The following is a 27696-nucleotide window of genomic DNA, read 5'->3' on the forward strand; positions in this document are numbered from 1 at the left end:
CCATGCCGTCACTGAAGGGTACCTACCACCATGGATTACCACCTCTCACCTACCATCACCTCCTCGCCGTCCACGAAGTCGGGCACACGGCCTACCACGAGTGTGTGTGCAAATACCACCATGACGCCGACGACAGTGATTACCACCATGGATTATCACATCTCACCTACCATGGCCATGGTACCCTTATGTGTAGCATTCATGGCCTTCTCCGTGTTAGTGCGGTTTTTGGGCTTCGTCTTCCTTGTGGTGGCCATCTTTGCTGCCACCTCTAGGCCACAAGGGAAGTCACTGGTCCCTCCTCAACCACCACATCATCCGTCGACATATGTGAATATGCAATAGGTTATGAAGATGTCATTTGCGAGGGGATCTGCGAGTCCCCAAGGTAGACCATAGCATGGCTAAAGTCATCACAAAAAGAGTCCTACACAATAAGCATATCACAAATGAATAAGCAAAGATCATAACCCACAGCACTAGTGAGCCACAAAAATGTTACAGATTACGAAAAACCACAATTGTAGTGCACATAAGGTGAATCGACTAAGGATCAAAGAAGATATGACAAATGGTAGGTCAACGAATCATGGGGAATCATGGCGATGAATAGGGTTTGCCACATGCTTGGGCCTGTTGGAGCTTCACGAACTGCACCTTGTGGGCCGTAAGCATGTAGGCCCATTAGATTACGCAGCGGGCCAACGTTTAGCGGTCAGTCCAGCGGGCCGTGCCTGCGTAACCTTGGGCAGTCCCGCTCCACCACTATAAAGCCTCGTCCTCGCACCGCTAGGTTTCGGTCCCTTCTTCATCTCCACTTCCTCGGCGGCGGCGCGGCGGCGACAAGACAAGGCGAAATGGTGAGCCAATCGCGCCGCCTCTCGTCGGAATCCCCGTCTAGATCCGTGATCCTGACCCCTGTTCTTTCGTGTTGCAGACGAAGGGTACGGGCAGCTTCGGAAAGCGCCGGAACAAGACGCACACGCTCTGCATCCGCTGCGGCCGACGCAGCTTCCACCTGCAGAAGAGCACCTGCTCCTCCTGCGGCTACCCCGCCGCTCGCATCCGCAAGTGTAAGAACCTGGATTACCTTGGCTCTTCCTCCTTTGAGTGACCTAGTTGTTCTAGATAAATGTGTTGGTTGATTGTGCATGTGCGAGGCCGTGTTTGCCTATGTTCTGCAATTGCTATGAGACGTCGGCTTTTGAATCTTCGGAACCCCGTAGCTATTGTCCTCGGGTTCCTGGTCTGTAGCTCGATGCGAGAAAGGCGTCTCTCTTATTCGTGACTTAGCTTCTGTAACTTGCCCGTGATGCGTTAGGTTTGGATCTTTAGGAGGCCCGCCCTGTAACTCGATGCGAGAAAGAATTAGTTTAAGGATGTCGTTATGGCCCCTGTTAGAGCTGCAAGCAACATGTGGATGATAGGGTGGATGAATTGGTTGAGCTATAGCACCTGCCTCCGTCATTGTATTGTTCATTATATGTTTGAGATGTCGAACCTGTTAATTCATTTGTTGTGGGGCCTTCTTGATTAAGTTTTAGTCATGATAGTCAGTTTTGTTCCCACAATTCTTAAAATGCTATGATGAATCATGAAATCTACAACGCATGTCAGACTTTAGAGATGCCACGGCATTGATGAGAAGATATTTCATATTCTGAGCAATATTTTCTTTGGTTCAATCTTCTGCTTCATGCCTGTTTTCGTTGGGCGCTAGTCTGATAACCATGCCTGCACAATTTGGTCTGTTAATTAAATTTCTTAGATGATGGTCTGCATGATTTGCTTACTTTACTGAAAATTAGAGTGCATTTGTTTCGTAAGAACTTCCTCCTTGTGATTTATCAGAACATTAGCTTAGCTTAAATCTGTACAAACCTTTTTAATCTTGTTCTTTATTTTTATATCCCCATATGTTGATGGAATACATCTTCTGTTATTCATGCTTGATTAAATCTGTGAGGATCTTGTGATGAGGAATAAACTGCAACAATATGATAGAGCTATGCTCCTCTGATTCTTAGTATTTAAGTCTCTGATGATACCTCACAAACTTTGTGGTTCCGTATTTCATGTTCATCTACTGAAGGAAGTCTTAACATTTTTGATTTAATATTCCATTTTTAGTGAAATGTCTTAACCCAAGGGTTTGGTATTCTATTTTCATGGCTTTTGTTTTGTATGGATGTGTGTTGAGGACAGGTCGAGTTGAGATTTATAGATTACATAAGATATACTCTAATTTTTACTATTTCAGTTGTGGCCCCTATGTGTCTTTTGTATTGCCTGATTCTGTTTATGTTTCATGTGATGATGGATAAACTGCAACAATATGACAGGAGTTAAACTCCCGTGATTCGTAGTTTAAGTCTGATGATTCTCTGTTCTTTATGTTTAATTTACCTTTAACTGTTAGAGTGCAATTTTGTTTCACTTGTCTTCATTAACTTTCCAAGTAGCTCTAAAGATTTGTTCCTTTTTAATATTGATATGTATGTTCTGCATTTCCTAATACCTTTTGTTTCAAGTGATGATGGATAAACTGCAACAATATGACAGAAGTTACACTTCCTTGATTCGTAGTTCTTTATCTGATGATTTCTCTTTTATCCGACATGATGTGTGGTTCTAACTTTGTATGGTCACTTCTTGATCACAATCTTGACTGTTCATCTTGCCACCATTAAATGGAACTCATGCACTCCAAGAATCAAAAAAGAAGTTGATTTAATAGTGTTTGTTTGTGTGTTCAATTATATATATGTTATCTGTTTGGATACCACCTTACTCTGCTGTGTGGGATTACTAGACCATGGCTCAACTTTATCAGACGTTTAGTTTCTGCATTTGCTATATCTTCTATGATTTCAAATAAGCTTGTGTTAACGAAGTGATCAATTATTTCAGACAACTGGAGTGTGAAGGCTATCAGGCGCAAGACCACGGGAACTGGAAGGATGAGGTACATGCGCCACGTGCCTCGCAGGTTCAAGAGCAACTTCAGAGAAGGTACCTGACACTCACATGAAATGTCACAAATTGAATCTGTTAAATCATGATTCCCAGATGGTAGAGCAGTCAAAAATATTCTGTTAAATCAGTCCTGTTCTGATGGTTGTTTTGCTTAATCTCAATTCAGGTACCGAAGCTGCCCCCAGGAAGACAGCTGCCGCCAACTAGGTCTGATTTTGCCATCAGGAATCCCGTGAAGTTTGAATTTGAAGACTTTTACTTTGATGATTGTACCGTCGAAGCTATTGTTGCTATAGCATTCAGTATGGATCTGATATGTTTTGTTGCATGATGTTGAAATTTGACCTCTAAATCTTGAGCAAGAGCAAATTTGTGCGAGTTTATGTGGTACCTGTTGCTTGCTCTTTAAATCTCAGGTGTTATTATATTACGCCAACCTAGAAAACATATGTTATAATCTCAGAACCAATAACTTTTGGCCCGTGTGAATTCCAGTTTGATCTTACTCTTAGAGTTCTGTAGATGTTGCAGGGTTCATTCTTGCAAATTAGTCTTGCATGAGAGTTTGTTCTTGTTGATATTTCTCTGCGATGAAAAATGAGTAATTTCCACCTTCCTGAGCAAAATTTTGATCCCACTCAAGTTGTTCCTTGGCCCCGTCGAGCAATCGCTAGCTCCAATAATAACCCTCGATAGATGCCCTCCTCCCACATCGTGATTTTGCCCCTCCATATCTGTTCTCATCCCGCAGACTTCTGCATAACTTCTTGGTCTAGGATGGCGATGGATGGATGGCATTCTTGCTTGTGCTGCCGAAGCAGAGTAGAAGGTCTCTGGTGTCAGTGTGTCACTCTCAACACTTAATCCACGCCCCCGATTTGACTCCTGCGGTTAGCAATATTTCCCCTTTCCTCTGCCGACTCGGGTGTTTGACTGGCTCTGATTTCTAGATTTGCTGCAATTCATGGTTGAGTGAACTCCTTGGTTGGCTGAAACCTAGCTCTGATTTCTGTACTTGAGGATACCGCTCGATCGTCCTTTTCAGGTGCACTTCCCGGGACTGTCTCCCCGGCCGTCCCTCCGCGTATCGCCGAGATCCTCCTCAGAGTTCCAGCATCCTCCATGGAGCCGGGGCTAGAGCTGCCGCATACGGTATACACTGACGAGACTGTCGGTCTAGCCTTCACATGGTCTGCTCCAGGATTAACAGGTGACGCTCTGCTGTTGAACAATGCCTCCTCCTCATTTGATGTTAGATGTGCATTTTTTGTACTGCGAGCGCATGGAGGATTTTGGTCCCCAAGCAAGAATAAGATTGAAACCATCACACGATGCATGTGTATATGAGCGGCATCACTGGCATAAGAAATTTATTGGTCCTTAAAGCACATCAGAGTTGCAGGGGTAACGAAACAAGTGATGTACTTTTCTTTTTAAAATGATTTGATCTTTAAGTCTGCCTTGTCCTTCTGCTTTTCCCTCTCATCCATCTATCTGTAAGAAAACCATATGTACTTACTACTTTATTGATTTCTTATATTGCACTTAAAACTGCATTGGTCTGCCAACAAGAAGTAGTAATTTTTATCTGTGTTGGTATTAGTAGCTTCCTTTTTTATACCTGCAAGTAGGTATTGCAAGGTTGATGGAAAAGGATTTTCAGGAGACAACTTAGAATTTTTAAATTAGCTCTTCCCATTATTCTTTCCATGCCTGTAATACTAACCTAGGAGATTCTCTAAAGAGGTGGCGCAAACAAAAAAGGCCTTCACAACAACTTGCTAGACGATATCCATGCTAAAATCGATACGCGATTCAAACCAAACCGACGAATATGTTGGACCACTCCAAGTAAGCAAGTATTCTTAAACAATTCGAGCAAATCCTTACAAACTCATTTTTTCATCGGCAGCGAGCAAGATTCTCATGTATGAGTTTGTCTCCAATGCGTAAAGCGCCTTCATCAAAAAGAGAAGTATCCACGATAATATCTTGTATGTGAGGAATTTGGCGAGACGGTTCCACAAATCGAAGGCTCCCACACTCCTCTTCAAGCTTGACATAAAAAAGGCCTTTGACTCTGTGTGATGGGACTACTCTTGGATATGTTGGAGCACCTCGGTTTCACTCCCATCTTTATAGATTGGGTGTCCGCCCTACTATCCTCGGCCTTCTCACGGATGCTCCTCAATGGCCTTGCCGGTGACCCTATTAAGCATGGGAGGTAATTGCATCAAGGAGACCCCCTCTCCCCACTCCTCTTCATGCTCGCCATTGACCCTCTCCACTTCATCCTTCACAAAGCTACCCAACAAGGCCACCTCCATCAATTGAGAGGAAGAACCCCTACTATTCGCATATCTCTCTACGCCGACGATGCGGCCATTTTTATGGCCCCGTTCAAAGATGATATCACTTGCTTGGCCTCCATCTTGGATCAGTTTGGGGAGGTACCTGTCTTTTCACCAACTGCGCTAAGAGTCAAGTTGCTCCCATCAAATGTGATGATATTGATTTTGAAGATTTCCTACAACCTTTCCGCGCGAGACTTACCACCTTCCCAATGTGTTACCTTGGCTTGCCTCTCTCTCACGAGATTGAAAAGAGTCCAACCCCAATACCTTGAAGACAAAGTTGCCGGAAAGCTTGTCCCATGGTTCGGAAAGCATGCTTCCATGGCTGGGCGCACCGTGCTTGTCAACGTAGTTCTTACTAGCGTGGTCATCTACTTCATCACCGTTCTAGAAATTCCTTTGGACGTTCTCCGCAATATTGATAGTATTTAGAACCTTTGGGCGGCGAGTGCCAAGGTTAGAGGAGGGAATTCAAGGTGAATTGGGACCTTGTTTGCAAGCCTAAGAACAAGGGTGGACTTTTTTTTTTTTTTTTGAGAAACACAGTACAAACGCAGACGCTCACATATACGCGCTTACACTCACCCCTATGAACGCACACACGCACACCCTACCCCTATGAGCACCTCCGAAAGACTGAGCCGGCGGATTGGATCTTGAAATTGACGAAGTCACCACAGGCGTCTCGCTGTCGACGGGAACGTCGCCTCCCACTGAATGAATATTCCGCCTTTATGAGACACACAGATGTCAAACCTGGGGTTTGAACTCTGGTGGGCTGGGGGTACAACCACCCACCTAACCACCCAACCTCAGGTTAAACCTCAATAATTGACCACGGCGCTTCGCTTGAGGTGGATATGGATGGAGTGGATTGATAATTCTAAGCCTTGGATAGGCCTCTTAACCCCTTGCAATGTTAATTATAGAGAGATTTTTTTCGATGGCCCCAAATTAAGGTTACTGTTGGCGATGGAAAGAAGGCCCTCTTTTGGGAATCTTCTTGGCTTGATGGAGGCTGACCTAGGGACATTGCCCTCCCCCACTCATTTACAAGATCTCCAAAAGAAAGAATTGCAATGTTCGCAAAGTTTTGGAAAACAATTTTTGGGTCTCCCAAATCAACATGCAAGATGGCCCTATCCTTGTAGCACATCACCCAATTTGCCAACCTTTGGGAGAGACTCTCAACCATCCACCTCCATGATGAGTCTTATGACACGATCAATTGGAAGATTACGACTCGATCACAACTCAGACTCCTCGTCCTTGGAGTACAAGATGCAATTTGAGGGACTCACCAACTCCATCATGCTTGCCACGATGTGGAAACCATGGGCCACTCCCAAATGCAAGATCATTACTTGGCTTGTGCTCCAAAATAGAGTGTGGACGACAGATAGGCTTGAGCGTCGTGGATGGCAAAATTGTGGAAATTGTAAGCTTTGCAACCAAACTCAAGAATCCTTCACGCGCCTCCTCTTCACTTGCCGCTTCACAAAAAGATTTCAGTCCAGCAATAAGGAGTGGTTTGGTGTCATTTATGTCAATCAGGAGGTGTGGCATGAAGCGGAAATGGTTGAAGATTGGTGGAGATCTTTCGTGCAAAAGAAAGGTCAATCCAAAAGAGTGATGTCCTCGCTTGCTATGTTTGTTTCTTGGGAAATTTAGAAAGAAAGAAACGCGCGTGTCTTCCGGAACCACTTCTCAGTCGATATGGTTATGAATAGAATCAAAGATAATGTGGCTATGTGGTCCTTGGCCAGAGCCAAAGCGTTGATTATTGTAATTCCATGAGCGTAGACTCGAGGTTTTCGATCTTGGCTTGTGCCTTGATCATGTCCGGTTTGTAACACTCTAAAATTTCTTCTATATCAATGAAAATATCTTTGTCTTGGTTTCAAAAGATATAAAAAGCATTGGCCTCAACATGTTAACTGGAATACTACTCCCCACAAAGTAGTCCTAAAAATAAGGAGTAAAACATAATATTTGTTCTTAAGGATTCTCTTCTTGTTGCTGTGTTGAAAGCTAAATATTTTCCACACACTTCCTTTTGGAGGAAAAATAAAACTTTCACCAAAATCTGCTTTTTGGTCATCTGTTTTGTAAATTCTTCCTCTTATGCAAAATTCTATTCATCTCCAACTACTAGTGCGCCTATACATCTGACAAGTGTATTCGGTGTATTGGGGACACAAGAGACTTCTTGTATCGTGATTGCAGGGTTGCTTGAGAGGGATATCTTTGACCTCTACCTTCCTGAGTTCGATAAACCTTGGGTGATTCACTTAAGGGAAACTTGCTGCTGTTCTACAAACCTCTGCTCTTGGAGGCCCAACACTGTCTACGAGGAATAGAAGCGTGCGTAGACATCAAGCTATTTTCTGGCGCCGTTGCCGGGGAGGTAAGGTAAAAGGTATTCACATCCTCCGACTACTAAGCTATTTCCTAGCACTGTTGCCGGTGTGTGAGTGCTCGAAGCTATTTCCTTTAGATCCTGCAATTGCATCTTTTTGTTTCTTGTTTTTGTTTTTCACTAGTGAGGCATAATGGAAAATAACAGTGAGCTTTTTAATCTATTTCCTGAGTTAAGACATGGATTGTCTGATGCGAAAATTAAAAAACCTATGGAACCTTATTTGCATGATAGTAGCAATGTTATTAGCATGAACTCTTTGAACAATATTATTGCTAATGCTATGGAAGAATTTAAGCTTGGGGAAGCTAGTTTTGATGAGCATGATATTTTTAGTCCCCCAAGCATGGAGGAGAAAATTTTCTTTGATGATACTTTGCCTCCCATTTATGATGATTATAATGATAGTGGTATTTTGGTGCCACCTACTATGGAGGATAAAGTTTATTACGATTATACTATGCCTCCTATATTTGATGATGAGAATAATAATGATAGCTACTTTGTTGAATTTTCTCCCACTACAATTAATAAGAATGACTATGCTTATGTTGGGAGTAGTAATTATTTTATGCATGAGACTCATGATAAGAATGCTTTATGTGATAGTTATAGTGTTGAGTTTGTTCATGATGCTACTGGAAATTAATATGAGAGAGGAAAATATGGTTGTAGAAATTTTCATGTTACTAAAACACCTCTCTACATGCTGAAAATTTTGAAGTTACTTGTGTTTTATCTTCCTATGCTTGCCACTTTGTTCTTCATGAATTTGTTTATTTACAAGATTCCTATGCATAGGAAGTGGGTTAGACTTAAATGTGTTTTGAACTTACTTTTTGATGCTCTCTTTTGTTTCAACTCTTATTTCTTGCGAGAACGTCATTAAAATTGCTGAGCTCATCTTAATGGCTATAAAGAAAGCACTTCTTGGGAGATAACCCATGTTTTTTATTTTACTACTGTTTTGTTGTGTCTTGGAAGTTGTTACTACTGTAGCAACCTCTCCTTATCTTTATTTTATTGCATTGTTGTGCCAAGTAAAGTCTTTGATAGTAAGGTTGATACTAGATTTGGATTACTGCGCAGAAACAGATTTCTTGTTGTCACGAATTTGAGTAGCCCCTTCTGTAGGTAACTCAGAAAAATCTGCCAATTTACGTGAATGATCCTCAGATATGTACGCAACTTTCATTCAATTTGAGCGTTTTCATTTGAGCAAGTTAAGTGCCGCTAAAAAATTCGTCTTTACATACTGTTCTGTTTTGAAAGATTCTGTCTTTTATTTCGCATTGCCTGTTTTGCCATGTTGGATGGATTTTTTTGTTCCATTAACTTTCAGTAGCTTTGTGCAATGTCCAGAAGTGTTAAGAATGATTATGTCACCTATGAATATGTGAATTTTTGATTATGCACTAACCCTCTAATGAGTTTGTTTTGAGTTTGGTGTGGAGGAACTTTTCAAGGATCAAGAGAGGAGGATGATACAATATGATCAAGGAGAGTGAAAAGTCTAAGCTTGGGGATGCCCCCATGGTTCATCCCTGCATATTTCAAGAAGACTCAAGCATCTAAGCTTGGGGATGCCCAAGGCATCCCCTTCTTCATCGACAACTTATCGGGTCACCTCTAGTGAAACTATATTTTTATTCCGTCACATCTTATGTGCTTTACTTGGAGCGTCTGTGTGCTTTTATTTTCGTTTTGTTATTTTCATTCTCTGAATAAATTCATGCTTGTGTGGGAGAGAGACACACTCCGCTGTTGCATATGAACACTGGTGTTCTTAGCTTTACTTTTAATGTTCATGGCGAAGGTTGAAAACTGCTCCGTTCATTGCTATTTGGTTGGAAACAGAAAATGCTTCATGTGGTAATTGGTATAATGTCTTGAATAATTTGATACTTGGCAATTGTTGTGCTAAAATAGATCATGTCTAAGCTCTTGCATCATGTACTTTGCACCTATTAATGAAGAAATATTGTAGAGCTTGTTGACATTTGGTTTGCATGATTGATCTCTCTAAAGTCTAGATATTTTCTGGTGAGGGTTTGAACAACAAGGAAGACAGTGTAGAGTCTTATAATGCTTGCAATATGTTCTTATGTAAGTTTTGCTGTAGCGGTTCATACTTCTGTTTGCTTCAAACAACCTTGCTAGCCTAAGCCTTGTATTGAGAGGGAATACTTCTCGTGCATCCAAATCCTTGAGCCAAAAACTATGCCATTCGTGTCCACCATACCTACCTACTACATGGTATTTTCTGCCATTCCAAGTAAATACTTCGTGTGCTACCTTTAAACAATTCAAAACTTTATCACTCCTTATTTGTGTCAATGTTTTATAGCTCATGAGGAAGTATGTGGTGTTTTATCTTTCATTCTTGTTGGGCAGCTTTCACCAAAGGACTAGTGGCTTCATCCGCTTATCCAATAATTTTGCAAAAAGAGCTGGCAGCGGGGTTCCCGACCTCCAATTAATTAACTTTCATTAATAATTCTCTTCACATGTTTTGCTCTGATTCATCAGTAAGCAACTTAATTTTGCAAAAAGACACTCCTTCATGGTATGTGAATGTTGGAAGGCACCCGAGGATTCAGTTAGCCATGGCTTGAGAAAGCAAAAGGTTGGGAGGAGTGTCACCCAAAAATAAAAATAAACTACACTAAAGTACATGTGTAAACAAAAGAGAAGAGGGATGATCTACCTTGGTGGTAGAGATAACGTCCTTCGTGGGAGGCGCTCTTTGAAAGTCTGCTTGGCAAGGGAGTTAGAGTGCCCACTACCATTCATTGAAAACAACAAACACCTCTCAAAACTTTACTTTTATGCTCTCTTTATGATTTCAAAACTTGAAAAGCTCTAGCACATGATTTTATCCCTGCTTCCCTCTGCGAAGGGCCATTCTTTTACTTTTATGTTGAGTCTGTTTACCTACTTCCTTCCATCTTAGAAGCAAACACTTGTGTTAACTGTGCATTGATTCTTACATACTTGCTTATTTGCACTCATCATATTACTTTGTGTTGACAATTATCCATGAGATATGCATGTTGAAAGTTGAAAGCAATTGCTGAAACTTAAATCTTCCTTTGTGTTGCTTCAATGCCTTTACTTTGAATTTATTGCTTTATGAGTTAACTCCTATGCAAGACTTTTTGATGCTTGTCTTGAAAGTACTATTCATGAAAAGTTTTGCTATATGTTATCTATTTGTTAGCAACTATAGACCGTTGCCTTGAGTCACTTCATTCATCTCATATGCTTTACAATAGTATGATCAAGATTATGTAAGTAGCATGTCACTACAGAAATTATCCTTGTTATCGTTTACCTACTCGAGGGCGAGTAGGAACTAAGCTTGGGGATGCTTGATACGTCTCCAACGTATCTATAATTTCTTATGTTCCATGCTAGTTTTATGACAATACCTACATGTTTTGTTCACACTTTATATCGTTTTGATGCATTTTCCGGAACTAACCTATTAACAAGATGCCGAAGTGCCAGTTCTGTTTTCTGCTGTTTTTGGTTTCAGAAATCCTACAAAGGAAATATTCTTGGAATTGGACGAAATCAACGCCCAGTATCTTATTTTTCCCGGAAGCTTCCAGAGCACCGAAAAGGGGCTAGAGGGGAGCCAGGGAGGCCCCACACGACATGGTGGCGCGGCCAGAGGGGGGGCGCGCCCCCCTACTGTGTGGGCCCCCCAGGACCCTTCCGACTCCGCCTCTTCGCCTATTTAAGCCTTGGTGACCTAAAACTTCGATACAAATAAGCCACGATACGAGAAAAGTTACGCAGCCGCAGCCATCGCGAAGCCAAGATTCGGGGGACAGAAGTCTCTGTTCCGGCACGCCGCCGGGACGGGGAAGTGCCCCCGGAAGGCATCTCCATCGACACCACCGCCATCTTCATCGCCGCTGCTGTCTTCCATGATGAGGAGGGAGTAGTTCTCCCCCGAGGCTGAGGGCTCTACCGTAGCTATGTGGTTCATCTCTCTCTTTGTGATCTAGTTGAATATCATCTATGTGCTACTCTAGTGATGTTATTAAAGTAGTCTATTCCTCCTCCATGATGTAATGTTGACAGCGTGTGCATCATGTAGTACTTGGTATAAGCTATGATTGTGATCTCTTGTAGATTATGAAGTTAACTATTACTATGATAGTATTGATGTGATCTATTCCCCCTTTCATAGCCTGACGGTGACGGTGTGCATGCTATGTTAGTACTCGGTCTAAATTGCGTTGGTCTATTATGCACTCTAAGGTTACTTAAATATGAACTCCGGATGTTGTGGAGCTTGTTAACTCCGGCTTGAGGGAGCTCTTGTAGCCCTACACAATGAATGGTGTTTGTTATCCAACAAGAGAGTGTAGAGTAGTTTTATTATGTGATCATTGTTGAGAGTGTCCACTAGTGAAAGTAGGATCCCTAGGCCTTGTTTCCGAATATCGAATCTCCGTTTGTTTACTGTTCTGCTACATGTTTGCTTGCTGCCATATTTTATTCAGATTGCTATTACCACTCATATTCATCCATATTACTTGTATTTCACTATCTCTTCGCCGAACTAGTACGCCTATACATCTGACAAGTGTATTAGGTGTGTTGGGGACACAAGAGACTTCTTGTATCGTGATTGCAGGGTTGCTTGAGAGGGATATCTTTGACCTCTACCTCCCTGAGTTCGATAAACCTTGGGTGATTCACTTAAGGGAAACTTGCTGCTGTTCTACAAACCTCTGCTCTTGGAGGCCCAACACTGTCTACAGGAATAGAAGCGTGCGTAGACATCAACCGGCCAGCCCGGCGCCGACCGGCCCCAGGACCGGTGCCAACCGGATGGAGTCCAGTAAGGTCGGGCGCTGGTCCGGTCAGGGTCCGGTCGCCAGCCCGGTTTGGACCGGCCGATCCGGTGGCAGAGCCGGTCGGACCGGATCGAGGATCGGGCGCCCCGGCGCCCAACCGGCCTCCACGCTTGTGCCAACCGGGCGTTGTCCAGTACGCCTCATAAGCCCACCCGGCCCGGACTCGGTCCCAGATCCGATTTAAACCGGCGGTCCGGTCCCTGGCCCGGTCTGACCGGCCCCTGCGCCGGCCTGTCTGGTGCCAGGCCCAGTTGACCGGGTTTCTCGAGGAATCTGCTAACGTTGCAAGTGAGCAACGGCTAGAATTCAAGTGACACTATATATATACCCCTTCTTCTACCTCTGAAGGGGTAGGCACTATACTACAAGTTGTTCTTGAGCTCTCTCTCTCATACTCCATTGTTAGTAACACAAAAAGCCTTATATTTCCCTCCTCCTCCACCCAAACTCAAATCCCTCCGGGGAAACGATAGAGAAGGACCCGATCTACTGTTCTACCAAGCCAAATCTCATTCCCCCTTGTATTCATTAAGAAGCTTGCTCTCTAGGGTTCCTTGGAAACCCTAGGTGGGCAAGAGTGGTCCGGAAGCATCCGGGCTGTGGATTTGCTCCTGATAAGATTGTGAAGGTTTGGAGGCTACCTCAAAGTCTACCACAAGTGAGAGAGCTATTCCTCCGTGGGATAGGCTCCGGAGAATAGGGTGAGCCTTCGTGGCGTGGGTAATCCTTCGTGGGACATCCACCCTCCAAACGTGACGTACATTCTTGCAAAGGAAGGGAACGCGGGAATAAACCCTCGTCTCCGCGTGCTATCGTTTATCTCTAACCGAACTCCTTACTTGTGATATAACTGCCCGTGAGAGCCTTCGTGTTCAAGTTACTTGTATCCTCATATAGGTTGTCTCACCTAGTTTGCATTAGGCTCACCTTTATATTCCGTAAAGCCTAATATTGCAAAGAAAGAATTAAAATCTGTAGAAACCTATTCACCCCCTCTAGGTTTACCATCTCTGAACTTTCACTTGCTCCCAGGGTTCAAACCTCTGCTTGAAGACTATTTAGAAGGGCACATGCAACGAGAGGCGGGGGCTAGAAATTTTTAATAACACACTGCAAAGGAATGTTCAAGGCGTGGTATGATGAAAACAGACTTTCATTTTTTTTCATTGCACCTCTTCCAAAGTTTTTTAGGTTTTGTACTTCAATTGGACATAGGACCGATGAATTTGATACTACAATCTATCCTTTAAATATTATCCAATTTATGTTACAAGCTGCTCAATCTGAAACATTTATAGATACTATGTTCACCATGCAAGTGTTTTTCTCTAAACTTGCAAGTTTTTTCTCACCCCCATGCCTGCTTTATTTCTTAAAGTAATAAATGGTAATGAGTTACTAATTTTAATTGTTGGAGATAAATCTCTCATCTCCTCTTTTCTTCTCTATAACTCTCACAATCTTTTGTGTCTCTCTGGTTCTCTCAAGAATAGACACACAACAAGGAGGAAGAACAATGGCTTCAACAGAAGAAATTTTCTCGTTGATGTTACCATTGATGCTACATTGTTTCTCCCTGCCCTCAACAAGAAATGGAATCTTTGGTTGGTTATTCTCCAAGAAAGCTAGTTTACTGGATGGATGGTCTCAATATATCATGTGTCCTTTGAGACAAGTAGATGTAATAGATCAAACCATCATCGTATGTCCAACTTCAATCATCTTGTAATAGAGCAAACCATCATCGTATGTGGGTTATCATGGGCCTCCTTATAATTTAATTGTGTAATTACTGAGAGATATTCTTCTGCTCCTACTTATGAGCGCCTTGACCGTTGAATGGTATCCTAATACATCAGTTTATGATATGTATTGTAAGCGATGATGCTCATATTATCAATTACTATCTCTCAACCAACTACTGTTAAAATAAATAAATATTTTAAATAAAAAAATTGGTGGTTAATGGAAAAGGATCAGGAGACAGCTTATAAAGCTTGAATTAGTTCTACCCATTATGTTTTCCACGCCCATACTAATAACCTGGAAGGTTCTCTGAAGATGTGGTGCAAACCCAACTGATGCATATGTAGTACCACTCCAAGTAAGCAAGTATTACTAAATAATTCGAGAAAACCCTTACCAAACTCACTTCTTTTTTTAGCAAAAAATCATTAGGCTAACCATGGTGACTGGAACACTATGTTTTTCCACAATGCAATCCTAAAAACAAGAAGGAAAAACATAATAGTTGTTGTTAAGGATTCTCTTCTACTTTTATGTTGAAAGCTAAATATTTTCCATAAACTTCCATTTGGAGGAAAATAACAATTTACCAGAATCTTCTTTTGGTCCTCGGTTTCAAAAGTTCTTGCTCTTATGCAAAAATCTATTCATATTCAATTTGCCAAAGGAAATTCACGCATTTGGTCCTCACCTTGGTATCCAAATTGGAAGAATATTTATGACCATCTTTTATTCCAATTGGAATGCTACCGTTGAAGATCTTTGGCATCATGAACGAGTTAATGGGGTGAACCAAAGATTGCTTCCCAGTTTGATAATGATTTAAAAAAAGTCTTAATAATTTCCATTATAAAGGCCGACTTTGAGGATGAAGATTGCTGGATACACACACCTCATACTCAATGTAAAACAAAGAGTGCATACAAGTGCGTTTTCAGGTTGGTGGAGCCAACTCGAGGGAATCGATTACTGCCTAGGAGAAGAAAATCTGCTGGTAGTGCGGAGTTTTTTTTTGCTCCGAGGGTCAAAACCTTTGCTTTAAGACTAACTAGAAGGGCACATGAAACGAGAGCTAGAGCTACAAAAATTGCATAACACATTCCAAAGGAATGTTCAAGTTGTGTTATGATGAAAATAGACTTTCACTAATTTCATTGCACCTTTTTAGACGGAAGGCTCAAACGAAGCTCAACTTAAACTTAATGAAGTCAACATTGGCGAACCAAAGTGATAGATCTCGTTACAATTTTGAATACACGTTAATTAAGGAGAGATGTTCCAAAATACCTAGAAGATCACCTAACAACAGTACAACAGAATGACCCAAAAAGAAACAAACTACCAGTCTCGCCATGAAGAATGAAGCGTCATGGTCCTTTCGATGATTAGCTCCAGCTTGTCCTATCTTTTAGCCACACTTTTCCAGGCTTGCAGATAAGTGATCATTTTGTACAAACAATCATTTGGTGGTTTGGGAGAGTGTCCCAAGAATTTATTCCTAACATTCCACTACGTCCAACAAAGAGCCGCATAATAAACCAAAAGGATCCGTCTAGTTTGCTCGACCGATTTGGTGTTCAAGCGGTACACGTCCGCAAAGCAAGAGAGATTCCAATCTTGATAGAGGAGCTCCCTAGATGCACTCCACAAGAATTTGGCAAGCGAACAATCAAAGAAGACGTTTTTGTGTCTTCGTGATCACCGCATAAAGCACATCTACCATTGGAAGGGTTACAATGTCTCTTAATGATTTGATTAAACGACATAAGAAGTTGTGACAATAAGAAGATGCTGATCTTCAAGGGAACTAAGATCCCCCAAATATTCTGGAAGTGTTTTTTTGGGCTTCCTTGGCAAAGATTTTGGTAAAGAGATTTAACCGCGAACCTCCCAGAAGGTTCAAGAGCCTAGTTCAAGGAGTCAGGTTAGGTCAAAAGCTGCAGCACACCAAGCTCGCGGTGCAAAGCGCCTCGTTTTGCCTAGAGCTCAACAAAAAGGAATGTGGTACTCGCCATCCTGAATTGCCCTAGCCACCGAATCTTTAGCCGCTCGGCAATGGCAAACAAGGAGGAGAATCTATCCCTTAGTGGCCTAGACCCTTGCCACCAATCAAGCCAAAGGTGGATGGAGGTCACATTCTCCACTTAGTCTTTGGCTCCAAGGCTAAACACTAGTTTTAATTTTTGTATGGTGTTTCAAAGATGGGAGCCAGGGCGGTGTGAGTCCATCAACAGATCTTTATTGCCAAGGTATTTTTTGCGGATGATATCGGCCCACAAACCTTTTTCCCCCGATCTAAAACCAAATCCATTTTAGTATAGGGCAAATGTACATAATTTTGGTATCAATGATGCACAAGCCTCCCAAATCCTTAGGCTTGCAGATCGCCACCTAAAGCACCCAGTGGTACTTGTGTTTTGGGCCATTGGCCTCCCAGAAGAATCTCAAGCGGTATTTATCGAAGCTACGATGGACCCCATCCCCTAACAGGCAAATACCCATAGCATGCATGGAGATGTGCGAGAGATATGCATTGCTGAGAGTGCGCCTGGCCGCTGAGGATATAAATTGGCCATCCATGGTCGATGTGCTTAGCAACCTTTGTGGTCACCAGCTCCCAATCCAAGGCATAGAGGGTTCGATCACTATTAGGGAACCGTAAGTGAAGGGGAAGTTCTCTGCTCACAGTTGAGCATATTGGCAATCCTTTGTTCCTCAAGTGCGTTGGGCTCCAAAACCATAACCGCACTTTTGTGGAAGTTGATAGGAAGTCCCGACATCTTCTCAAAACAGATAAGGAGTAACTTCAGGTTTGCAATGTGTATGTCCTCGGGATGTATCATATGATTGTGACATCCCCATATTGGAGGTGAGAAACTCCTCCCTGAATCAAGTGTGGGACCATACACTCAATTTGTCCTGCACGCTTAGCGTTACAAGGATAGCCGCTAGAGCCTCCACGGCATAGTCGAAGAGTAACGGGGAAAGAGGGTCCCCTTGTCGCACCCCTCGGCGATTGCGGAACAAGTTCCCTACTTCTTCGTTAATGTTGATTGCAGTTTGGGTCCCCGGGACCAAACAGAGGGCTTTATGGACCCATCCCGGTCAAAACCTTTTCGGAGTAGCACATCCCTAAGGAGCTGCTAGTTAACTCTATCATATGCTTTTTTGAAATCCATTTTCAAGAAAACTCCCCTAACTTTCTTGACACATCCAGTGGGTCTCATGCACAATCTCCTGAAGCAAAAGGACCCTCTCGAGATGTGTCTACCTTTAATAAAGGCAGCTTAGGTATTGTTGATTGTCTAATAAGTGACCGAGGAAAGTCTAAGGGAGACCGCTTTAGCGACAAATTTAAAGATGACTTTAATGGCCTGAATTGGCGGATGTCCTGAGCTCCGTAACCTTGGGAATACGAGTGACGATCCCGAAGTTAAGACGGATGATATCTATTCGACCAAGCATCAAACCATTGCGAATGGCTTGGATGTGAGGTTTATTGAAATCCCAGAATTCCTTGAGCAAGGAAAGGCCGCCAGGCCCTGAAGTCGTGTCCACTTTCATCCTAGCCAGCACCCATCCAACTCTTAAGAAGTATAGGTGATCATGAGAGCGTAGTTCTCTGTCTCTAAGACACATCCAGTGGGTCCCTAATTGTGGGAGTCAAATTGACCATTGCCCTTCCCTAGAAGGGTACGGTAGAGGTCGTAGATATGTTCCTGAAAACCTCTATTTTCGGTGATGATCCCCTGATCTGCGACCAAGCGAGAGATAGAGCATTTACTCCGCCGACCATTTGCCATGGAGCGGAAATATGCCGAATTAGCATCACCATCCAGGAGCCAAGTCTGGCGGTTGCGCTTCCTCCAATAGTCTTCTTCCACTTTCGCGATGTGGATGAATTGGCTTTTATTGCACCTTTTCCAAAGCTGTTTGGTTTTCTACTTCAGTTGAACTTAGGAATGATGCTTTTGATACTACAATTTACCCTTTAAATATTATCCAATTTTTGTTACAAGATGCTCAATCTGAAACATCTATAGATAATATGTTCATCATCAGTTCATCACCATGCTTTGGTGCATTTGGAAAACACACAATGATTAATTGTTCAACCAAAAAACTTGGTTAGCATTACAGGTTCATCTGGCATGGAAGACCAGGCAATGCTCCAGCAAACATCCTACCTACCTACTCATACAATGCAGATATTCCTGCAGCTCTTGTTACTTATTTCCCTGCAGGTCCTAAAGCAGATTTGCAGGTACAACTTGTTCCTCGGCAGCAGATGGCGCCTCTTTCAGGAACTACAATCATGGACACGTGCAACATTCCACGACCGATTATATTCACATATGATCCATGGTCACATATGCTGCATGGTCTCCAAGGCACACGATGGCCAACCGGTATCTGTTGCCTACATGAAGTTTGGTGATGAGAGGCCCTGCTCCCAGATTTATATCTTGGATATCTCTCCACCAGTCGCTACACCAGACTCTAACGACCTAATGACTTAAGTAAACCACATCCAACTAATTAACCGAACGTGCATGCATGCTAACTACTTCTCTTGGACTTATTGGTGCATCCTCACAATGCGTGTTGCTCCTCTAATCAACTTGGTCGAACACATGCACTAATCATGCTAGTCGGCCATGCAAACATGCATTGATCGACTACTATTCAGTACTGCCACTGTGCACACATACATGTTTACAAGGTTCATGTTCCCAACATTTGTTGTAAACATTCAAGAAATTAAGTAAGGTTGTAGGTGTTGACAGATTGAATGCTAGTCGCCGCCATTTCCTCGCCATTCGAACAAGCTATCTTAATTTATCTAAACCGTGTTTCCATCCTCCCTTGCTGATTGTTTAAAAATGTTCAAATAGCTGCAGAGTTGATGATTCTTTGGTGACCCCTGTTGTACTATGGCCACCAGAGTAAAAAAAAACTGAGTAGCAACAGAGCCTGACGATGATCTGGGGCATACAAGATAAAAGCAAGATTCAACCTATAGCTAGAAGATCATTGTGCTTTCGAATGAAACGAATTTCCGTGAAGGCAATAAACGGTAATAGGCTATGAGATATTAAAACTCGAATGAATTCTGTATGATGGTGTATGATGGTGTTGATTTGCTAGTTTCTCAGAAAAGATTGAGTGCTAACAATTTTGGTTGTACTTATGCTTCCAATGCATTGGTAAATATAGAGCTAGATCACCGTTGCCAGGTTTATACACTAAACTGATCAACATACTCCATCTTCTGACTTGTCATCAATCATATATCCAAACTTTTCAAATACACAAAGAAGATAAGATAATGGTCTGCAATTCTGCATCATCATAACAAGATTTTACAATAAACAAAGAACAAAGAAAATTGAGAACATAAGGAAACCACCGAATAATCAGATAACTGCTTGGTAAAACGAAATACTCCCTCAGTTCCTCTTGGTCCTGAATGAGATGTCACATATTTGTCTAGATTCACATGTATCTATGCACTTAAAGGCATCTACATACATGCATATCTAGACAAATCTGCGACATGTAATTCGAGACAGAGGGAGTATGAGATTAAACAAAATCAATGATGATATTACAAGCTGATTAAGCAAGTGGAAACCTCGGGAAAACATGAAACCACGATGACCCCAGACCTAAAAGGAACAATTTGTTCTGAAATTGTGGGAAATAAATGCATAAGGAAACCAGGAATAATCTGATAACCTGCATCATCATAACATGATAATTCTGGGAAGCAATTTGTTATGATGATGACCTGCGCCATCATAACATGATTTCGTAATAAACGAAGAACAACGAAAAAAATGGGAAAGGAAATCAGGGATAATCTGATAATGGGTTAGCCAAACGAAATACTTTCCCCGAATTAGATGTCACATACTCCATATGTTTCATACTACCCTGCATATAAGATTTGGTCAAAGTAAAACTCTGCCAAGATTAACCAATTATATGTAAAAATATTTTATTATTTAGAAAATAAAAATATTATTATTAGTATCGTAATGTAATGTACTATCATAACATTTACATTAGATTGTGTATATATTAATATTTTATCTTGGATAGTGAGTCAAAGATCACAAAATTTGACTCTGACTAAATCTTATATGCGGAGTAATATGGAAGGGATGGAGTATTTGTCTAGATTCATATGTATCTATAAACTAAAGCATATCCTTATCTAGATAAATCTGCCACAAGTAATTTGGGACACAGATGTAGTATGAGATTTAAACAAAATTGATGATGATATTACAAGCAGATTACGAGGTGAAACCTCAGGAAAACATGAAACCACCATGACCTACAATCCAAACCCCATATACCTAAAAGAAACAATTTGTTCTGAAATTCTGCGAAGCAAATGCATAACTCGCACGAAAAAATGCTCGCTATTCTCCCCAATCCGACAAAACAACAAGTATGATATTGCTGCTGCTCAACTCTTTGAAGCTTATTCCGCTGGTCAGGCCATGAAGCCGATCGATCGAAGTGATTGCATGCTGCCTCCGGCGCCGGCATGGTGGTGGAGGTTGTGGGCGATTGCGTCGCGCACCATCGTGGCGGCGAAGGAGCGCTCGGGGTTATCGAGGACGATCTCGTCGTCTTCCAGCTTGTACCCTCTCAGCTCGTGGCCGAGCTCATCGCCGCTGCGCTCGCAGAGGTTGTGGAGCACGCAGCATGCTGTCATCACGGATGAGAAGGCATCCAGATTCCCCTTGACGCGCATCTGCAGGCACGCCCAACGCGCCTTGAGCCTCCGGAATGCGTCGAGGGCCACACCGCGCGCGAGCGCCACCTTCTTGTTGAAGGTTTCCTGCGGCGGCGTGAGGTTACTATGGCTGTAGGGCACCAGCGTCCAGTCAGTGAGCGGGTACCCCGTGCCGCCCACGAGATGCTTGCCCTGGGCAATCATCTTTCCGGCGTGCCTCGTGCTCATCGACGACCGGACAAAGATGTCCTCGTCGGACGTGGCGCCGGGGTAGCCGATGCAGAAGTTGGTGAAGGCGCCGCTGGCGTTCACGGCCGCTTGGAGAGCGACGCTGAAGGATGCCTTGCCCTTGTGCCGCTGTGTGAGGCGACTGTTGTAGTAGAATAAGGCCTGGTGCTGGGGTTCGTAGATTTGGACGTGGGTGGTGTAGACGGCGCCAATGACGCCCGGGAGGCCCCCCGTCAGGTCATGGAACTTGGCAGCGGCGGCGTCCATGGCGCGGGCCCCGCCCGGCCACAGGGCGGACACAGCCTCGGACTGGAAGACGGCGTTGATGGCGGCGGTGACGTCGAGAAAGATCTTCTGGCAGGTGGACATGCCGATGCCGAAGCGATTCCCGAGGTCCAAGAACGTGTCACCCGTGGCGAAGCGGTAGACGCTGACGGCGACGCGCAGGCGGACGGGGATGGCGTCGCGGATGGCCGTGTCCTGCTTGGCCACGGAGGAGCGCAGCATGTGGCAGAGCCTGTCGAAGGTGGAGCGCGATATGTGGAAGTCGCGCTTGAAGTCCGCGTCAGTGTACTCCGGTGTGTCCACCATGTCCCACCACACGCTCTTCCGTTCCTTGACCCACAGCCGCCGCTTCCTCTTGCCAACATTTGCGAACGCCGCAAACTCATCCGAGGCCTCGCTCCCCATGGCCTCGCCATTGCTCCCGCCGCCGGTTTCAATCCAGGCTGACGGCAAGCGCCGCCTTTTGGACCCAACAGCCCCCGGCGGCGCAGCGCCCATCCGATCTCCCAGATTCACCATGCCTTGCGGCACCACCGACTTAAGGATATGAGGTTCGAACTTGCTGCAGTCTACGCCGCTGGGCATCTCCATGGACCCCGACGGCGAGCGCTGCCTCCGTGACCCCGGCGGCGCCCTTCCGGCCTTCCTTTCCGCCCCCCTCTTGTTCCTCTCCTTCGCCGTGCTCCGCGGCACCTGAGCCGCCATACTCCAGTCCCGGACACCAAACTCGAACCCACTGTAATTGCTGAGAGGACCTTGCTCCCTACCCCCGGGCGGCGCGCGCTGGCTACTGGATCCAGCCGCCCCTACCACGAACTCCGCCCCCTTCGTTCCCATGCTCTCCTCCACTACACCATTGTTCCACACGCCCTCCCCGACTGCCCAATTGTTCGACATGCCCTCCACCACTACCCGATTGTTCCACCCCCACATGCCCCCATACACCACCTCATGACTACTCGCCTCCACCAACGGCACAGATGCCGGAAAAGGCACCGACCTAAGATGGTCATTGCTCAGATAAAGACCCTGCTCCCTCAACCCGGACGACGGCGAAATCTGAGCCATCTGGCTATTGGATCCCGCCGCCCCTACCATGAACTCACCCCCCTTATTCCCCATGCCTTCCACAACACCAATCCTCTCCATGCCCTGATCCGCTACCCAATTATTGTTCCACGTGCCCCCATGCACTACCTCACGATCCGCCTCCACCAACGGCACGAACGTCGAAAAGGGTACCGACCTAAGATGGTCGTTCCAATCGAAAGTCCCGCCGCCGGCGTCATCGGCCATGTTATTCATGTTGGACTGGAGGAGGGCTAGTGCTTGGAACCGACGCAGGTCAGGTTATTCACCTAACTAGAGCTAGCTCTGTGGAATGGAATCTATGGTGGTTGACTGGGAGAAATGAGATCGGGGAGGCTAGGATGAGATCGGTGGTCGGAGCAGAAATGGAAAGAGAGAAGAGGGGCGAGGGTTGGTGAGGAAGAGGAAGGCAGGAGGGGCCTTATATACAGGTCCTGGGGTCCTGGGGGTGGGCGCGTACGAGGAATTTTTCGGGAGATTGAAAGCGGGTAGTGGCGGCGCGGATCGCGCGGCGGCCGGCCGGGAGAGTGTCAGAAACCCTAGTGGAGTGGTACCTCCGTGGTGGGCCGGGAATTCACGACGGAAACAAGGGCACGTGGCGACCGGTCACCCGGCGTCGCGCAAACGAGCAGCTGTACACTTGGACTGATCTACTACGTGCGCCTGTGTCTGAAGAAACGAAATGGACTGACCCATTGATATCGCTAGGGTCCTTCAGCCCATAACTTTTTTGTGTACGAGCATGTATGGTTTTTTCATCTGTCAGATTTAGGTTACATGACAGTACTCCAAAGCATCAGCATCAATATGACTTTGCTGTTGAAAGTTAATCAAAGACATCGAAGGTGTCGCGCTATCCTGTGTGCAGGAAACACGAGATCAGTTTACGCTTTAGTAGCAACCGGGGTTCCACCGACTCTTATATCTACTAACTTTCATGCTCTGGCCTAGGCACCATCCTTCTATAACAAAGACATGTTTGACATGCATGATCTCAGAATAAATCATGCATGGGTGAGTAATATAGACGGCGTGCACTGTAGTGAAGAATAGTTTTACGAGTAATTTAGAAAGTCGCCGCACATGAGTAATATAAAGATGTGACCATACGACCGCGGTCGTGTGACAAGTACTCCATGTACGTGCTTCCTAAATGACACCGCCCGTGTGTATAAAAAAATATGGTGCATTTATGTGCACGAGCTAGGGCTTGTAACGAGGGCGGGAGATTGAATACATATGTAATTATTTGTTGGCTAAATGGGGTAACTATTTATTTCTCAAAACTTACATGATTCATGTGGTTGATTGCGCACCGGTCATTGTCGTAAGAAGCAAACAAGCATTAGTTAATCCAACCACCATGGTTATCAATGGTTACAAACTTGCATCTCTTAATTTATGTTTTTAAAAATAAACTAGAAAAAACATGTTCATATGTAGTATCTTTTTTGGGGGTCTAAATCTGCTTGTAGACAAGGTACCAAAAAAATACTTGTTGGCAACATAAAGAATGATGGTTCTTGTACACTTAAAATGGCGCCATCATTATTTTTCCCTGAGGTGTCAAAGTCTTTAATCAACAAGTATTATTTGGAAAAGGGGTACCTAATCATTCCAACGACAAGATATAAATTAACTAATTCATCTACTTGTCACTAAAACTATTTTTTCCCTCAACTAGCAAGGTATTGTATGGCTAGATTTGTACTTGCTAGTACATGAACCGTCATGGATTGTTGACATAGTCATCTCTAAGAGTGCATAACTTTGACCATTATTTTTTGTGTTAATATGTGTAAAGACTTAAATGATGATATCAGTACTAAACAATGTGACAGTAAAATTATACTATTCTCTTTGCTTAACAAATCCAAAAGTTATATATTGACCATCAATCTTAGAAAGGTTTGTGTGTACACATTCTTCTCGGTCAGTGCTTATATTGTTTATTGCCATGGTTAGATAGACACTAGAAGATAAACACATTGTTGATATCCTTTTTTACATAGACTATAGGAAATTTTGAACCAATAATCGAATCCAAAATTTGCATTAATTGTCCTCCTCCACTGATCTATGCAAATTCATGCATCTAAATCCTTCCACACATGACCATATTAATCTAATACATGATATTGTCTACACATCTAACATAATATATTCATCTATGCATACTCATAGATCCTTATACCTTGTCATAGCATGGATATTTTATGATCATGTCCAAGGTGTTTGTGTGAAGTTGTTATTTTTAGCACATATAATTATATTACATACTTGACATGCTTTGTGCTTCTAACACATTTTGTTGCTGACACAACATCATCGTCCTTCCTTTGCACGACACGCTAGCTCGTGCACTTCAACATTAGGTCGGTCCATTGGTTTTACTTAATGATATATGTATGTATGCGCTCCATGTGTGATATGTTGGTCCTTATCTATATGTTGACCTTATGGGGCTCGTCTAGTTATTGTGAACTCAATCCGAGTGACGACCAATTCATGAATGGTTCCACTCATCTCCATTATATTCATCAATTATTATTTCAAAGGAAATTGTTGGAACTTATGTAACTTTGTTGCTCGTTAGAGAATTGTGAATTTATAGGATGCAATCCTTCCAATACATAAAATGTGATAGCATAAGTTTTTTTCATAAGTAACTTTTCATTTCAAACTAAGATGTCAACATGTAAATATAGATGTCTGGATTTTATTGTATTAGTACATGAGAATCAATAATGTATATGCATATATATTTAGTTGTTTTCGAAACTTATATGTAGATATGAAAATGAGACACTTGCATGTATATGCTCTCTATTTTAATCTTGGCCATATATTCTCCAGCCCTACGGTGATTAAGCATTAGTTTGTTGCATTGATATTTGGTACCATGTTGTTTTGTTATGATTAATTATTGGACACATTGTTTGGTTTCCTCAAGGATGAGGGAATACCAATTCCATCAAACCATTCCTTAGATGTGTTGCAACATGCTAAATCATTTACCCATAATATAGAACTGCCTCTGCAACCATCATCTATTTAAGCTTAGCCGTTCGATTTTATTTACATTTTTTTGAAGTAACCGGTAGGATCACTGCCTTTTCATTTAGCAATAGGGAAAACCGAACACGGTACAAGATGGAATGTTTATTTCATGGTGGAACATGCCGGAAAACACCTAAAGACTAAAAAAACCGAAAAAACTAGTCTGGCTTAGCTGGGATAGTTGGCGCGACAACATAGACCCGCTCCCTCTGGAGGATATCTTCCTTTGCGATCGAGGCTACCTCAATGTAAGTTATACGTTGGCCGGTGAACACCTGTCTGTTTCGTTCCTTCCAGGCGTTCCACGGGACGTAGATAAGCCTTCCGCTAATAATACGCCGTTGGCCACCCGACTTGTCCTTGCTCCATGGAGATGCTTTTTTTGCTTGGTATCTATGTTAGGTGAATTATTTCTGTTCAAATTGTAAGAACTATCATCTGCAAGGAAATACAGAAGGACCATGCCCCTTTAGACTATTTTTGTAGCATCTGTTGTGAAGTCCCTTCCTGTAACACGAGTGTGGCAAATTCTTGTGCTCTCTTGTGAGCTATTGTGACCAACATATGACATACCAATGGCCATTTTGGGAACTTATTTTCTTGGTAAATAGGACTTTCAGTTCCTTTTGGCAGCCTACGCCCATGACAAGCCAATCCAGTGCAGTAATTCCATATCTCAATTGTTGGAATCTCCTAGATCCACTTACGTTGTACAAATGTATAACTCACTAGCCCAGATTAAAATCACTTTGTTTTAGTTGCACATTGATATAGTTGATAAGAATTGAGTGTAGCTCACTTTGTTAGGAAGTGGATGTACAATCCAACTGTCAAGGCTCAAGTCCTCACGGATGCATGTTTTGGTTCTTCTTATTTCAAAAACACAAAAAATCATTATAGAGGCATTCACTACCACATTCCTTTCAAAAAGGAAATAATCTAATTTATTCCTGAATTATTGTAGTGAGTTTCATACAACCTCTTGTAGTGCACCATCTTTTTCCCCTAGATAGAGTATTAAATTTTGATTGATATATATATAGTTCATGGAACACACACACAATTCGAGAACCAAATTCATTTTTTTGCAAAGAGGCTAAATGCAATATATTAAGAAAAGGATACCATCTTCATCATGCACTCACCGATGGAGCGACGTGGGATAATCTCAATGCTAGACCTCCAAACCATGTTGAAGCAAGGCAAACATTGTTCACACAGTGGCCGAGAAGTTATTGTTCAGAGCCAGAATATGCCGACGATAGTGATATGAGAAATAGATCGGTGTTCTAGAGAAGAAAATGACAAAGAGGGTTGGATGGCCGCCAAGATTTGACCAGACATATCCAAGGAGACCCCAACCTCACTAACACCTCGCCGAAGCCGAAGCTAGCAAAACCTCACTGACCGGGGAAGGTACCAACGAATAAAGACACGTATACAACCTGAAAAACATGAAGGCATAACGAGATCCATTATTCCAAAGGAGCAACAACAAGACAATTCCCTCCTTCCTCACAATGCCACAAACGAGACTATCGTCAACGAGGTGTATGAGTTAGTGAAACTTTATTCTTGTTACACACAATGCCGATGTAGCCACGATAGGTTGTTGTTGGATGTATAAACCCTACTTAAAGGACCAACAATCAACGCCGAGTGGAGGTCCAATGCCGAGCTGTAAAAACATATGCGGGGACCCGTTCATTGTTGGCCAGGGGGAGGAGGTGACACAGAGGAGGGCGGTGGGAGGGCCTGGCAACTAAGGTAAGCCATCATGTCGGCTCCTATAACTAGAAAAGAGTTGCAGACCTCCTCGTGGGCTTGAGAGGTAGTATAATGGTTGCAATAATATCTTATCTTATATTATTATGGATAAAATAAATATTGCTGGTTTCTTCTATATAAAGATCT

At 43.2% G+C, this 27696-nt stretch overlaps 1 protein-coding gene and 4 non-coding genes across 5 annotated transcripts; all 5 read left to right on the forward strand.

Annotated features, from left to right (window-relative positions):
* The first annotated feature begins 2 nt into the window (after positions 1 to 2).
* On the forward strand, positions 3 to 3363 carry LOC124664844 (60S ribosomal protein L37-3-like). Its single transcript, XM_047202273.1, has 4 exons — positions 3 to 215; positions 902 to 1073; positions 2911 to 3012; positions 3143 to 3363. Exons 1-4 carry the CDS (start codon positions 3 to 5, stop codon positions 3181 to 3183), a joined length of 528 nt encoding a protein of 175 aa, XP_047058229.1. The 3' UTR covers positions 3184 to 3363.
* On the forward strand, positions 1577 to 1671 carry LOC124668772. The gene has a single exon (XR_006991857.1). It is a non-coding gene; the product is annotated as a small nucleolar RNA R64/Z200 family (small nucleolar RNA).
* LOC124668758 lies at positions 1966 to 2049 on the forward strand. The gene has a single exon (XR_006991845.1). It is a non-coding gene; the product is annotated as a small nucleolar RNA Z199 (small nucleolar RNA).
* On the forward strand, positions 2304 to 2382 carry LOC124668761. The gene has a single exon (XR_006991848.1). It is a non-coding gene; the product is annotated as a small nucleolar RNA Z199 (small nucleolar RNA).
* LOC124668759 lies at positions 2524 to 2603 on the forward strand. The gene has a single exon (XR_006991846.1). It is a non-coding gene; the product is annotated as a small nucleolar RNA Z199 (small nucleolar RNA).
* Positions 3364 to 27696: the final 24333 nt, after the last annotated feature.

This window comes from Lolium rigidum, chromosome 6 (genome assembly GCF_022539505.1).
Source record: "Lolium rigidum isolate FL_2022 chromosome 6, APGP_CSIRO_Lrig_0.1, whole genome shotgun sequence".
Classification (NCBI taxonomy): Eukaryota; Viridiplantae; Streptophyta; class Magnoliopsida; order Poales; family Poaceae; genus Lolium; species Lolium rigidum.